The following is a 15,883-nucleotide window of genomic DNA, read 5'->3' as shown; positions in this document are numbered from 1 at the left end:
ATACTACTGTGATTGCATTGATAGATCCAAGATCAACTCATTCTTATATATGCATAAATTTAGTATCCAGTAAGACTTTGCCTGTAGAGTCTACTGAATTTGTGATTAGAGTATCGAACCCCTTAGGCAAGTATGTCTTGGTAGATAAAGTGTGCAAGAATTATCTGTTGATGATTCGAGATTTTTTCTTTTCGGCTAATCTGATGTTGTTACCATTTGATGAATTTGATATAATTCTGGGTATGGATTGGCTAATGTTGCATGATGCGATTGTGAACTACAAATGAAAGACGATCAATTTGACATGTCAGAATAATGAGATCATCCGGATTGAGTCAGATGATTTGAATGGTTTACCGGCAGTGATTTCTTTGATGTTAGCTCAAAAATATGTGAGAAAGGGTTGTGAAACTTACTTTTCCTATGTACTCAACTCTAAAGTGACCGAAAAGAATATTGAATCAGTACCAGTTGTGTGTGAATACCCGGATTTATTTCCTGAAGAGTTATCGGGTTTGCCACCGAACAGAGAAGTTGAATTTGGTATTGAGTTAGTGTCGGGAATAACTCCGACATCGATAGCTCCGTACAGAATGACATCAACCGAATTAAATGAGTTGAAAGCTCAGTTGCAAAAGTTGATAGATAGAGGTTTCGCACGATCGAGTTTTTCTCCCTAGGGTGCACTAGTTTTGTTTGTGAAAAATAAAGACTGAACTACGAGAATGTGCATCGATTATCGACAGCTTAATAAAGTGACCATCAAGAATAAATATCCTTTGCCACAAATAGACGATTTGTTTGATCAGCTGAAAGGGGCTACAGTGTTTTCTAAGATAGATTTAAGATCGGGTTATTATCAGCTGCGAGTTAAAGACTCCAATGCTTTTCGAACGAGGTACGGGCATTATGAGTTTCTAGTTATTCCTTTCAGTCTAACGAATGCACCTGCTATTTGTATGGACCTAATGAATCGAATCTTCAGACTGTTTTTGGATAGATTTGTTGTTGTGTTTATAGATGACATCTTGATCTATTCCCGTGATGAATCTGAGCATGTTGAACACCTGAGAATAGTGCTGTAGACTTTGCAAGATGAACAGTTATTTGCAAAGTTCAGTAAATATGAGTTCTAGTTACGAGAAGTTGGTTTTTTAGGGCATATTGTGTCAGTATTGGGTATTCAAGTCGATTCGAGTAAGATTTTGGTAATATTGGATTAGAAGCCTTTGAAAAATGTATCTGAATTCTGAAGCTTTTTGGGACTCACCGATTATTACAGACAATTCGTAAAAGGTTTCTCAATGATTGCAACTCCATTGACGAGACTACTTCAGAAAGATGTCAAGTTTGAGTTGTAAGATAAGTGCCAGAAAAGTTTTGATCAGCTGAAAGCTCTATTGACTGAAGCTCCAATGTTAGTACAGCTAGAATCGGGTAAAGAATTCGTAATCTATAGTGATGCATCGTTGAATGGTTTAGGCTGTGTTTTGATGCAAGAAGGCAAAGTCATAGCTTATGCCTCGAGACAATTAAAGCTGCATGAAAAGAATTACCTGATGCACAATTTGAAATTAACAGCTATCGTGTTCGAGTTGAAGATTTGGCGCCACTATCTGTTCGGTGAGAAATTTCATGTTTATTCTGATCATAAGAGTTTAAAATATTTGATGACTCAGAAAGATCTAAATCTATGACAACAAAGATGGTTAGAATTGTTAAAAGATTACGAGCTAGTGATTGACTACCATCTGAGAAAGGGGAATGTGGTTGCTGATGCTTTAAGTCAGAAATCTCTGTTTACTCTACGTGCGATGAATACTCAATTAGCCCTATCTGATGACGGTACGATTGTAATTGAGATGAAAGCAAGACTGTTGTTTCTACAGTAGATTTGTGAAGCTTAGCAAGTTGATAAATAAATGTTAGCAAAACGAGCTCAATGTGATTCGAACCCTGATTCAGAATTTCAGATTGATGTTGATGATTGTTTTAGATTCAGAGGCTGAAATTGTGTCCCGAGAAACTCAGAGTTGATTCGGATGATTTTAAATGAAGCTCATAGCAGTCGGTTATCTGTTCATCTGGAAAGTATGAAAATGTATAACGATCTAAAACAACTTTACTGGTGGCTTGGTATGAAGCGTGATATCTCTGAATTTGTTTCGAAATGTTTAATTTGTCAATAAGTCAAAGCTGAGCATCAGGTACCATCTAGGTTACTGCAGCTAATTATGATTTTCGAGTGGAAATATGACAGAATCACAATAGATTTTGTTTTAGGTTTTCCTCTGTCATCATGTAAGAAAGATGCAATATGGGTGGTTGTTAATAGACTGACTAAATCGGCTCATTTCATTCCTGTATGTACGGATTATTCACTTGATAAGCTTACCAAGTTGTACATCTCTCAGATTGTGAGATTACACGAAGTACCTATTTCTATTATTTCAGATAAAGATTCAAGATTCACATCGCATTTCTGGAAGAAACTGCAAGATGCACTGGGTACAAAGCTACACTTTAGTACTGCTTTTCATCCGCAAACAAATGGTCAATCCGAGCAGATTATTCAGATACTCGAGGATATGTTGAGATGTTGCATTCTTGAGTTTGAAGGTATGTGGGAACGATACTTACCATTGATTGAATTTGCGTATAATAATAGCTTTTAATCGAGTATAAAAATAGCACCTTACGAAGCTTTGTACGGTTGCAAATATCGAACACCTTTGTATTGGATTGAGCTCAGCAAGAATAAGATTTATGGGGTCAATTTGATTAAAGAGACTGAACAGAAAGTGAAAGTGATTTGTGATAGTCTGAAAGCAGCACCAGATCATCAAAAATCGTATGCAGAATTGAAACGAAAAGATATTGAGTTTTAGATTGGGGATCGAGTGTTTTTGAAAGTATCTTTGTGGAAGAGAATACTTAGATTTGGCAGAAAAGGCAAGTTAAATCTGAGATTTATCGGGCCGTATGAAATTATCAAGCGAATCGGGCCGGCTAGTTATAGATTGTTGTTGCCACCTGAATTAGAAAAGATTCATAATGTATTTCATGTATTGATGCTTCGACGATATCAATCTGATCCTTCGCATGTGATTTCCCCATTTGAGATTGAGATTTAGTTTGATATGACGTATAACGAAGAACCGATCAAAATATTAGTTCGCAAAATCAAATAACTGAGAAATAAGAAAATTTCTTTAGTGAAAGTCTTATGGCATCGACACAAGGTCGAAGAAGCTACTTGGGAAACCGAGGATGCTATGAGAGAGCAATACCCGAACCTATTCACTGATAAGATTTTTGGGGACGAAAATCCCTAAGGGGAAGAGTTATAACATCCCGATGTTAGCTAAATCAGAACAGTAGTTTTGGAACCACAAATCTGAAGCCGTAAAATTATTTTAATATTATTTTATGTGTTTAAAGCATGACAGCATGTATGTGTGAAATTTTTGTGATTTCATTTTATCGTTTGGATGTTTAACTTGATAAAAGGACTAAATCGCGTAAAATGCAAAAGTGGCATACTAACTTTTTAAGTGTTTATTTGCTATGATTAATTAAATGTGAGGTCTTTATGATGTAATTAGACCATAGTTAGTGAAAAATGACATAAATGGTCATCCATTGTATGGTTTTGTAATGTTTTCATTAAAGTCATTAAAGTAACTTTGTAAATAATGTTATTAAATTAAACAAAAACATTATTTTGTTCATCTTTTCACCACCATTGTCGAAAATAACAAAGAAAAGAAACCATTTTGAAGCTTTTAGGTTCAGCACTTTGAAGTCTTGATTGAGGTATGTTTTGAGTTCGTTTTTTTGATGATTTTTACGTTTTTGAGATCGTTGCTTTGTATTCTAGCTAGCCCATGCTTTAATTTTCAAATTTGATAATGATTTTATAAAATGTCATTGATGAATATTCAAGCTTTTTTTTTGTTTGATTATGAAAAATAAATATTTGTTGATAGATTATCATATTTTATTAAGTGATTTTTTAATCAAAAATGCTTATTATGGATTAAATTGTAAAATTTGAAAATTGGGGGGTTAAAATGTGAAATAAATGGAATTAATGGGATGTTAGGGACCTAGGGAAGATTTGGCTATGCTTTGGTATGATGAAATTTTGTGTATTTTGTGTAGTTTTGAAATAGGGACTAAATTGTGAAAATTTGAAATTTTAGGGGCTAAAGTGCAAAATAACCATTTATGTGTTTTTAGATGAAATTGAATGAATACGCGATTAAATAAGTTAATTTTGAATTTATATAGATCAAGAAAGAAAAAAATCAAATTTAGATCGGGGAAATCGAAAGTTATCGAGTAGTCAATCCAATCCGTTCGTTCCGTATTTGAGGTAAGTTCATATGCAAATAAATACGTTTAAATGGTTTTAATTATGTTTGATTACCCTTGAATTGTATCAAATGTTGAAAAGATGAAAACGAGCCAGAATTGATAGAGTTACGACGTTCGAAAGTCCCGTACGAACCTTAGGAATAGTATAGGACACAAATGTCATGACATTAGGACTCCCGAGGTGTGATTTCGTGTAAGACCATGTCTGGGACATTGGCATCGATATGAGATTACGTGTAAGACCATGTCTGGGATATGACATTGTATGTGATATATGTGTTTCTGAGTATCCTTAACGATTCCAAATGGTTTAACGGGAAAAATCGATACGACACGGAATGGGTATAAGAGATAAACGGTTCAGGTATGTGTGGAATTGATATGATTTGAAAGAAAAAGGTAAGTGATGTTGTTTAATGAGACAAAGTGAAATACATGAGAAAAGTGTTTCTATATGTGTTTGAACGGCTTAATTATAATATATTATGTATGTTTTTATGACTATTTATTTGCTTATAACTTACTAAGCTTTTGAAAGCTTACTTTGTGTGTGTTCTTTCCCTATTTTTTTTAGATAATCGAAGCTAGCTCGAGCTCGGGGATCGTCAAGAATCATTGTCACACAATCGATTGTCATTTTGGTATTTTTGAAGCTTATAATTATAGTATATGGCATGTATAGGCTAGAGATCATGTGGTATGTTTTTGGGTTGTGGTTTTAGCCATGTAAGTTGGTTTGTAAATGGTGTAGTTGTTGGAAGTTACTTTGGCTATGCAAATGAGCTTATTTTGTGAATTGACAAATGGTAGGTGATATTTATAATCTATCTTGAGATTCGACAAATTTGGTATAGTCATGTGGTTAATTATTCAGTTATATGTTAATGTTAGTATGTGTTCATATTTGCTATGTGATGACTATGTTATGCCATGTGAATTTGACTATTTGGTGTGGATTATTATTAACCTATGTTTTGATGTATAAATTGCCTTGTGAATGATGAAAATTTCTTTGGCTCATTTTGATAAGTATGAGATTTTGGCATATGGTATGAATATATATATGTTTTGTGATGTTGTATGCATATGGCCAAATTATTAAAGATGTCTTGTTGTTTATATGATTGATATTGCAAAGAATGAAATTGGTATAATTAGTTTAAGATATAGTTAAGGTTTTGGTATGGTTTGATTTGGAATTTGTGTCTAGTATTGGTAGTTGCTAATTTGGTGAGATTAACATGCGAATTTGGTATGTTCTGTTTAGGCTAAATGTATTTAAAAATGGTTGCATGATTATGTTACGAATTGAGTGTATATTAAATTAGTTTTGGTTGCTTATTTGAATGAGATAAATGGTATCGAAATGTGATGTTGAAATGGTATTATATGTGTCATGGTCATTGATGTTTAAATGTTGCAGACGTATGACCGAATGCCTTGTGATGTGTTAAATTAATTATGTTTATTTAACTGTAGTTTTAGAATGTTTAATAATGGTATGCTCGTTTTAAGTATGTTTTGAGAGTATTTTATGAAAATAATTACAATGTGATAATTGTTGATAAATGTATGTATTGAACCGTGTTATGTTCTGTAATGCCTCGTAACCTATTTCTGGCGACGGATACAGGTTAGGTGTGTTACAAACACTTTGCCGGTTTTTGTCCTAAATCGCTTGAGATAAAATTCTATCTAAGAGTTTGGGTTTTAAGCGGGATAAACTATGACCCCTCCAAACTTTCCTGGGAATTGATCCTACTGTGATTTTCCTGAGAAGAGCAACACTAATTGAGTTCCATCTTCCTTATTTGGGTGTACGGATATCGAAGTACTGTGTTAACCTTAGGGGACGATGTCTACTAAACAATTACACCGATCAACGTGAATTCATTTCTAAGATAGTTGTTTACCACAGTGCAATAAATTTATGATTTATTAATTCTTTATTTATTTTTTCCAACAATCCAAACAATGAATTTGAATTAATTCAAAATCTTGTATTTGAAATATTTTAATTTCCAAACAAAGAATTTGAAAACAAGAATTTCAAATCTAAATTTTAAAATCCAAATACTAGTTTCTAAACACCATCTCAAGGAATTTAGTCATTTTACTTTTTTTATTTAAAATGTAAGTCTAATTGCTAATATTGTTAAAACTATTTTGTTAAATTCAGATTTATTATAACATTAATTTTCATGTTGCATGATTAACAAGTGAGTATTTGTTTAATTCACAATGTCAAATTAATAAATTTAATAAAAAAATTTAAATTAATGCGATTAGAATTCTAAAATCTAAAAGAAATATAGAGAAATAAACTACAAATAACTTTAGCATATTTTAACTATTAATTAATGTGACAAAATTTATAAAAGTATAAAATAATTTAAATATTCACAGGATACTAATATATAAAATATAAGATGTCGGAAAATGGGACAGTAGGGCTAATCCAAATGCCCCTGCCAACCTCTAAACAATGTCATGCTATGCTAGTCTTAAAATAGTAGAATCGGTGAATCTTAAACCGTGATGTACTAGCTCATTTTCTCCAAAAATAATCTACTTCTACCAAAAAAAAAAAAAATTGGAGAATTGGTTTATGATGCTGTAAGCCTTCTCTTTTTTCTTTTTGGTGTGTGTGTGTGTTTTTCTATTTGAGAAATTTGTTTGATGCTTTGGTTTATGCCCTTTCATGGTGTCCCAACTTGGAATGTTCCCCCGCCGTCACCTCAATTTAATATTAAAAAAAAGGGTTAGGCCCCAACAATGATGAGAAAGAGACACCGGACAAAGTTTAACAGACAAATGTATCAGCCAAAGACTAGTAAAAAATACCAAAGCATTTTTAAAAGGGTTAATGTATATAAAGGTAGCGCAACTTGTAATTTATATTGATTTGGTACTTGAATTTCTTTTAACCTAATCGGTACTTAAAATCGTATGTCAACTTGATTTTAAATTTTTATAGTCTATATATTTATAATTTTTAAAGAATTAAATCAAATTTTTATAATTTTAAGAGGGCCAAAGTACAATTTTACCTTTACTAATTTAAAATTTTTAAAAAAATTTAAAGGATTCAATAATAATTTTACATTTTAGGGGGGGACCGAGGCCCATGCTAGGCCCCCTCTACATTTGCGACTGAGCATGGTGGCACGTGGCAAAAATATGAGGCTGCCATGTGTCACCATGCTATTGGTCATCAATATCAAATCAGCATATTTTAATGGTGTTAGTTAGGTACCTAAAAAAAAGTATCAAGTTGGTTTACGATTTTCAAGTTTAGGTATTAATTAGGTTCAAAAAAAGTTCGGGTACCAAGTAGGTATAAGTTGCCAAGTTCAGGTATCTTTATATATAATACCCTTAAAAAAATTTTATTGCATAATGACTTATTTGACCTCAAACTTTAAAATAAATCATTTTGCCTCTATTTAAATTTTAACCTCTTTTAGCTATTAAATTTACTTTTTTGTCAAATTATTTCAAAATGGATAGAAAGTTAATATTTGTTAACTTTCTTGACGTGACATCTACATGATACCATATTCGTTAGCAATTAATTAATTTTATAAACTTAAAAGTATTAAAATGTATATATTTTATAAAATTTAAATAATTTAAATAATTTTAATTTTTAAAACTATTTTTATAATTTTTTAATTTTTCAAAATTTTAAAAATTAATTAATTATTAATGTCACATCAAAATTAACATACATTAATTTTTCCTATTTTGGAGGATTTAATCAGCAACGCAAGTTTAAAGTTAATAGAGTGAAAATTTAATTAGAGCGCTAAAATGTTTTTACTTTAATAAAATTAAAGTCATTGTGGTAATATTTATTTATTTTCAGAATTTAATCGTAATTACCAGCTGATCGACTGCTTTTTAGTATGTAGTAGAATTAGATAGTTTGAGTGTAAGAATTGTTGAAGGCCCGAGGAGCAAAAGCCTGGACGGCGGCCGCAGAATTTAGGAACTATAAAATTTGAGTGGCACTTTCCCCTAAAATCCGGAGTAGGACTATTTTCATTTGCAAAATATAAAGTCAAGAGTTTCGTTAAGACTATTTGGGTCTCTTTCTCCACATAGGGTTAAGCGATGTTGTTGCCTAAAGTGGCCTAATTTTAAATCCAAAATAAATAAATTGAAAATTAAATTAAAATATATATGGTTCAGCGCCAGAAAAGGAAGTTTGGTAGTAGCTTGAATTAACTAGGGCGGTGGCAGTGATAAAGAAGAAAGAGCAGTAATGACAGTTTGCCTTTGTTTCCAAGGGCAGTGGTCTAGTGTAGGTTGAATGGAAACAGTCAGATTAGCTAACAACATTCCCTGCACTCCCTTTCCATTTTCGAAATAAAACAGGCTAGACTTCTGGTTTGCTTAACTCCACTATCCAATCATCTTCAAAAATTAAATAATATAATTAAAATAAGTTATAAAAATAAAAAAATAGGAAAACTATATTTAAAAAAAAGGAAAAAATTAAAAAATTAATCGATTTTTTAATACAATATTAAAATGGAAATAGAGTCACATTATTTGAGTCTATGTTAAACAATTATCTGATAATAGTTTTAACTATATTTTCATACAAGTCAAAGTCAACACAATTTAATGTATATTTTTTAAAATTGTACTAAATTTAATTTTAATAAATTCTGATTTTTTCAATTTAATTTATACAATTCAATTAAATCAATTAAAGTAATTTGATTTTTTAATTCTTATAATGTAACAATGTTGCACTTGCACCTTGCTCCACATCGTTAAAAGAATCCAATTTTATATATACTAAATATTATTTTCAACTTTGATTCAAATGGTATGGTTGATATTAGATTTGACTGTTAAAAGGGATGTAATTTTATATATATTGTTTATTTTTATTAAATTTAAGAAAAAATCATTATTTTTTATAAAATATACCTTGATTATATTTTTAATTTTGATACAATTAAAGTGTGTATTACAATTTTAGAATAGGGTGTTAACCCTAAGATTTTGTTTGATAGAATAGAAAGAAAATGGAAGAGGTAGAAGAAAAACAAACATTTGAAAAATACATATCTCTTATTTTCTCTTTTATCAATATTACAATTGGGAAGTATTAATTTTATGTATTAATATTTTTTTTCGAATTTCTTTTTACACTTAAAATTTATTTTCTTTCTAATTTTTATATATTTCTATATTTTCACCAACCAAGCACACTAATTGTTAATCGCTAGCTTTGATAGGTATGTATTTTCGGAATGTCGAATGTCACCAAGCACGGGTTAACATTTTCCACAAGCACACAAAAAAATTGTTTGAAAGACCTGAAGTTATAAGGGATATTGGGCTGTATTAGCTACTGCATATATGGGAAGAAAGAAGCTCTTTTAATTTCCAAGTTTTCATAGTCAAGAAAAGAATAAAATCCAAAAACTAAAATAAAAATTGGAAATCAAAGAAAGAGAGGGAAAGGAAGAGACAAACAAAATGCAGTAGTAGTACTGCTACAAAGCATTCCCCTTTATCTTTATTGCATCTTTAACTGCTTTATTACTTTGATCGTGGAAGACCAAGAATAGGGAAGAGTTTTACAGAAGAGAAAAGGAAGTTCAAAGACAAAGTGGCAGTGAGGATGCATGGTAGATCTCTTACCACCTCCAAAACACTTTGCTGACCAGGGCAGCCTTTCCCTTAACCTGAACATGTCGTTTTAACATTGAATACATTCAACAAACGACATTGCCTCTTTGCCCCCCCTTGCCCCATCATGTTGGAATTGCCTTGAGATTCGAGGAACTAAAGAGTCTCGACGAATCAAAGGTTAAAAATCCCTTAAATATTTGTTCTTTTTCGAAAGAAATTTACGATATACACTAAATTGAAAAAAAAAAAAAAAAGAAGACGACATTAATAGAGTGAAGGAGGGAGTTTCTCTCTCTAGTGCACTTTATTCTGTCGATACTTTGCTGTTTTACTGAGAACGAGGCTCGCTTTGTTTAACAAAGAAAGGGGGCTGCCTTGTTCTTTCTTTCTTCCTCTTTCTTTATGTCTGCCGCATTGTCTTGTTCTACTTCAGGAATCTGCCTTCTCTTCCCATCTCACTTCCACGCATTAAAGTGCTCTTTCTTGCTGTAGTCGTTGGACCTTCATTTTCTCAGGTTTTTCGGCTTCTTCCTTTGCTTTCGTATACGTAATAGCACTAGAAAGAAGAAAGTAAGACAATCCCATTTCTTGTTTACTTCTCTTTGGTTAAACTTTTACCTTGTTTTTGTGCAAGCAAACATAGACACATTTGTTTGCCTGGTTAACTATCTGGGACCAAAGAACTCAGTTTGTTTTACTCTAGTAAAAAGCCTGAAATTGGGGAAGGAGAGTACCGTCTATGGGGTTCTATTAACAGCTTCATTTCTTTTATCTTTTTTCGGGATTATTACAAGCAGAGCTGGGATTTCCGGGAATAGTAAAGAGCAATTTAGGAACTGTATGAAGTAGAAGTCTAACAATGACAGATGGGAAACCAAAGAAAAGCAAGGTTTTTTTTCTTCTTCTTCTACTTCGTCCTCTGTTTCTGCTTTCTTGTACTCAAATTTATGAAAAAGAAAATGGAGGTTGTTAACTGGTTAGTGTTCTTGTATTGGGTGTTTATTATTATTTTTTGGTGGTGTGTAGCTCTCATGGTCCAAAAAAATGGTCAGAAAATGGTTCAATATCAAAAGCAAAACTGAGGACTTTCAAGCAGATGATCATGTTTATGGAGGTGGGTACTACGGTTTTCTTTTTCCTGGTTTTTAACAATGGTTGCTTAGTAATATTCGTCAGTTATGGAAATAGTAAGGGGTTAAAATCTCAAGTTTTTAAGCCGGAGAAGAAGAGAGGTTGGTTTTTGTGAGAAATGAAGGAAAAAGAACATTTTTCCCCGATCCAATTAAAACATGCCAACCTAGCACGAATTACTCGGTTAATTGAAGGCTTCTCTTTTCCTGGATTCCTTGTATCAGTACCCAAGATTCTGATATTTTCCTTTTCTTTTTCATGCAATTTCTCTTCAGCCACACAAGGCATCGTTGATTATTCCATTTGCAGCTTCAGTTTTTATTTTTTGAAGTTTTCTTCTGTTTCATAACTTGTATATATAACTTGGTTGATGTATGAAGGTTCTTTTCATCAAACTTCAGGAGGTGAAGTGGAATACAGGACTAGCTTCTCAGAAAGGGAGCCATGCACAATAAAAAAGAGTAAAACAGGTTCCCAAGCTCACCATCTTCTAAGAAGAAATTGTGCTTTGGACTTTTGTTGTTATTGTTAATTTTTGAAATGTTACTTTGATGTGCAGAAAAATTTAGTAAGAATACAGAACAAAGCAGGCGAGGGAGAATGAATCTCGATCACCCTCGAATCATAGATGTCCAAAATTATAGGTACCTTTCACTTCGATTTTTCGAATGTTTTCATTTTTATTCCTTTGTGATGCATCTATACCAACTGTTCTCTTTTCCATTGGAGCAGCATTTTTGTAGCTACATGGAATGTGGCTGGAAGATCCCCACCTAGTAATTTGAATCTAGAAGATTGGCTTCATTCCTCTCCTCCTGCAGATATATATGTCTTAGGGTATGTTTGAAAGTTTTGATTTTCATGTCTTCCTTAGCAAACTCGATTATAGGCCCTTTGCTCATGGAGTAGTTTCTTTCCCATTTGGTTTGGTACAGGTTTCAAGAGATAGTTCCTTTGAATGCTGGGAATATTTTGGGGGCTGAAGACAATGGTCCGGCCAAAAAGTGGTTGTCTCTCATTAGAAAGACTCTAAATAATCTTCCAGGAACTAGTGGAGGAGGGGGTTGCTATACACCATCTCCTGTTCCACAGCCCATTGTTGAGATGGATGCGGACTTCGAGGGGTCATCTAGGCAGAAGAATTCATCTTTCTTTCATCGCCGATCATTTCAAACAACCAACAGCTGGAGAATGGACAATGACCCCTCCATTTCACAACCACGACTTGACAGACGATTTAGTGTTTGTGATCGGGTAATATTTGGTCATAGGCCAAGTGACTATGATTCCAGTTATAGATGGGGTAACAGGCCTAGTGATTACTCCCGGCCTAGTGATTACTCCAGGCCAAGTGATTACTCCAGATGGGGTTCTTCAGATGACGATAACGGGATTGCAGATTCACCCAGTACTGTATTGTACTCTCCAATGTCCTATGGTGGATCTGCATCAAATGAACAAGGATATAGGATGACGGGACATTCAAGGTACTGTTTGGTGGCTAGTAAGCAAATGGTTGGCATATTTCTCACAATTTGGGTGAGAAGTGAATTGAGAGATCATGTTAAAAACATGAAAGTATCTTGTGTTGGCAGAGGACTGATGGGTTATCTTGGAAATAAGGTATTATTTGACTGTAAAAAATCGTAGCCTTTCAGCTTGATTTCCATATAATAGCTTGTCTCCACATCTTGAATCAAAGCCACTAATGATTAACCTATATGACTTTGTTCGCCAGGGTTCTATATCTGTTAGTATGTCGGTGCATCAAACAAGCTTTTGCTTCATCTGTAGCCATTTAACTTCTGGGCAAAAGGAGGGTGATGAGCTAAGAAGAAACTCTGATGTCATGGAGATTCTTAAGAAGACGAGGTTTCCACCAGTTCATAATGCAGCTGATGAGAAGTCTCCTGAAACAATCCTTGAGCATGAGTAAACACTTTGCTAGTCTACCATCAATTAAATTCTTTTTCTTTTCTTTGAAATTACTTAATGCATATGGGAAAAAAAGGATTTGAAAGTATATAAAGAATAGCTCTGAAACAATTGGTATGAATGAACTCTTATCATTTGATGATCAAGAACAGCTCTAAATCAACAGAATTTCCTTTTAGGACAATGCGAAAATGGATCCATCTTGTACATGCAAAAACTGCTAATATTTTGTTCCTGCCTTTCGCTTGCATATACTGACTGTTTATATTTTAATCCAGTCGAATAATTTGGCTTGGGGATTTGAACTACCGAATCTCCCTCTCTTATCGGTCGGCCAAGGCACTTGTTGAGATGCAGAACTGGAGGGCATTGTTAGAAAATGACCAGGTATGCTTTACTGTCCTGTTACAAACTCCACAAATTTCGTCCGAGGTGTTTTTTAGGCCAAATTTCTTCAGAGGTCTGAAATACATATGATAAGTTTTACAGAAAAGTTTAATAAGAAAACCTTTCATTGATGGTTTTCTTTGCAGTTGAGGATAGAGCAGAAAAGAGGACGTGCTTTTGTGGGATGGAATGAAGGAAAGATTTACTTCCCACCAACATACAAGTATTCAACTAATTCCGACAGATATGCAGGAGATGATATGCACCCAAAGGAGAAACGCCGAACTCCTGCTTGGTAAGAAAATTCTTCCCACCATAAGGCATGATCAAGTACTTGAAATCATGGCTTTGACATTTAACAAAATGATAGTGTATTTAAGACCCCTCCCACATCTTCTGTTGCATTTTTTTTTTCTCTTTTCAAATTTAACAACTTGGAAGTGCTGACTTAATTTAACTTTGTTGTACAAAGGTGTGACCGGATATTGTGGTACGGGGAAGGCCTCCACCAATTATCTTATGTCCGTGGAGAATCTAGGTTCTCAGATCACCGACCAGTTTACGGTATATTTTGGGCTGAGGTTGAGTCAAGCCATGGCCGATTGAAGAAAAGCATGAGCCACTCTAGTTCAAGGATTGAGGCAGAGGATCTTCTGCCATATGCGCATGGATACACTGAGTTAAATTTCTTCTGAAGAGTGAGGGCCCTCGCTGAAGGTATACCTTATCACATTCATTCAATTAGGCTTTAGCTGTCTTGTTTCCATATTACCAAACTTAACTCTTCTTTGAATTTGAAAATATTTGTTTTTCCATTACTAAGTGATCTTCAATGGCAGTAAATATCTTTTGGAGAAATTTCAAAGCCCTTCTGCATATCAGCAATAATCTTGCATTCTGAAATCATCCAGGTAAATCTCTGTCATTACTTTTTTTTTTGCTTTTCTTAAGTGGTGCGCAGCAAATTTGTCTAAACTCTGAAGTAAACAAATGCTCAGCACACTTGTGGTCCATGGGCAGGCATAACCCATACTTGACTGGATTTAAACATGTCTTCCAAGAAACTGATTCATGTTACTTATCTTTTGACACTTAGCTAATGGACTGTACGAGAATCTCCATGAAAGCTATTTCATTTCCTAGAAACAAAATGTACTTGTGCATATCATCAAAGTGTTTGATATTTTTGTTCTTTCTTGCAAAGAGCCATTCCTTGTTCTTAATTATATAAATTGAATATCGGTCTCTTATGTTTGTAGGAATTTACTTTGGGGCTTTCATTATTAAAGGTGATGGCGACATTCCTTTGCTCTTTAAACCAAAACAAGGTTGGTCCACTTTTCTCTCTCTTTTTTTTTTTGGGGGGGGGGGGGGTGTTAAACATTTAGTTTCTTAGAATAATCTGACTCAATGTTTTCTTGATCAGGTGTAAATTCTGCATAAATACGACGTTAGCTTACAAATACCGGTCTCGGTGCAATGCATAGTTAACTGATATACAAGCACCCACTTTTCCTTTCCCCTTATTATTCATAATTACCAGGTACTGTATATACATACACACTTCATTTCTGGTGATTACATCTTTATACTTCAAAAGTAGAAAGATAAACTTATGTGATAATGATACGAGCTTTTGATGTTTTTGAGGGGTGAAGTTGGTGTATCAAGAACTGCCCGAAGTGGGTAGTTGAAGATTGTTTTATTGATGATGATTCTTTTGTTAAGTAATTCTTTTTAGCAGCTAAAGATGATGAAGTACGGTGCTTACTTTTTGTTTTAAATTCCAAAGAAAAGTAAAGGTTTGATAATACTCATTAAGTGATAGAAGAAATGTAACCAAAAAAAAAAAAAAAACAGAAGAAGATAATAATAGACATGGGAATGGTTCTTTTATCCTCGCTGCTTTTGCTAATGATTTTACTGGAAAAGTTGGTTTCCCGGATATTCTAACAACTACACCGCCATTTTTAAAATATATATATACATATTTAGATATTTTTAGTTCATCCAACTATTAATGTGTTTCTTTTGTCACTCAAATAAAAAAATTTATTTTAATAATTAATATTATCAAAATTTTAATATTTTGACCACTTGTCCATTAAATCACTAGCAGAATGTTGATGTGAATTTTTTATTGGCATATGAAAGTAAATAGTCAGTTTGTTACTTGTTCAAATAGCTATTCAAACGGTTCAAACACAAATTTGAACAAGGTAGAGAACAGAAACGAAAGCAATGTAGATAAAGAGAGTAAAGAGACATAATCACACAAAGTTTATTGACGTAGTTCAGAAATGATTCTATCTTACGAAGTTTCATTTAGTGAATGGTTTATTCAGCAACCGATTCAGTCACCTATTAATTAAAGCTCAATTTACTTTTACATAAA

General features: G+C 33.2%; 1 protein-coding gene across 4 annotated transcripts; it reads left to right on the top strand.

The window, feature by feature from the left end:
- The first annotated feature begins 10,000 nt into the window (after positions 1 to 10,000).
- Positions 10,001 to 15,384, top strand: LOC105778345 (type IV inositol polyphosphate 5-phosphatase 7). Of its 4 annotated transcripts, none has more exons than XM_012602028.2 (14): positions 10,002 to 10,550; positions 10,833 to 10,924; positions 11,062 to 11,149; positions 11,547 to 11,636; positions 11,726 to 11,810; positions 11,899 to 12,003; positions 12,102 to 12,789; positions 12,905 to 13,098; positions 13,380 to 13,488; positions 13,635 to 13,783; positions 13,961 to 14,205; positions 14,328 to 14,399; positions 14,748 to 14,816; positions 14,915 to 15,384. In XM_012602028.2, exons 2-11 carry the CDS (start codon positions 10,895 to 10,897, stop codon positions 14,181 to 14,183), a joined length of 1,761 nt encoding a protein of 586 aa, XP_012457482.1. In that variant the 5' UTR covers positions 10,002 to 10,550; positions 10,833 to 10,894; the 3' UTR covers positions 14,184 to 14,205; positions 14,328 to 14,399; positions 14,748 to 14,816; positions 14,915 to 15,384. The 4 variants fall into 4 exon arrangements, with proteins under 4 accessions (XP_012457483.1, XP_012457482.1, XP_052477730.1 ...); XM_052621770.1 differs by having other exon boundaries at positions 10,002 to 10,605; XM_012602029.2 differs by having other exon boundaries at positions 10,001 to 10,924; positions 11,568 to 11,636.
- The last annotated feature ends 499 nt before the right edge of the window (positions 15,385 to 15,883 follow it).

Source organism: Gossypium raimondii, chromosome 10, assembly GCF_025698545.1.
Source record: "Gossypium raimondii isolate GPD5lz chromosome 10, ASM2569854v1, whole genome shotgun sequence".
In the NCBI taxonomy this organism is placed as follows: Eukaryota; Viridiplantae; Streptophyta; class Magnoliopsida; order Malvales; family Malvaceae; genus Gossypium; species Gossypium raimondii.
Note: the sequence above shows the minus strand (reverse complement) of the source record. Positions and strands in the feature narration are given on the sequence as shown.

What these genes read in the sequence shown, in the direction of transcription:
- LOC105778345 (XM_012602028.2), top strand. Translation starts at nt 10,895, where the DNA reads ATGACAGATGGGAAACCAAAGAAAAGCAAG. An exon ending in GGAAACCAAAGAAAAGCAAG is followed by an intron (nt 10,925 to 11,061) that starts GTTTTTTTTCTT and finishes GGTGGTGTGTAG; the next exon opens with CTCTCATGGTCCAAAAAAAT. An exon ending in TGGGTTATCTTGGAAATAAG is followed by an intron (nt 12,790 to 12,904) that starts GTATTATTTGAC and finishes TTTGTTCGCCAG; the next exon opens with GGTTCTATATCTGTTAGTAT.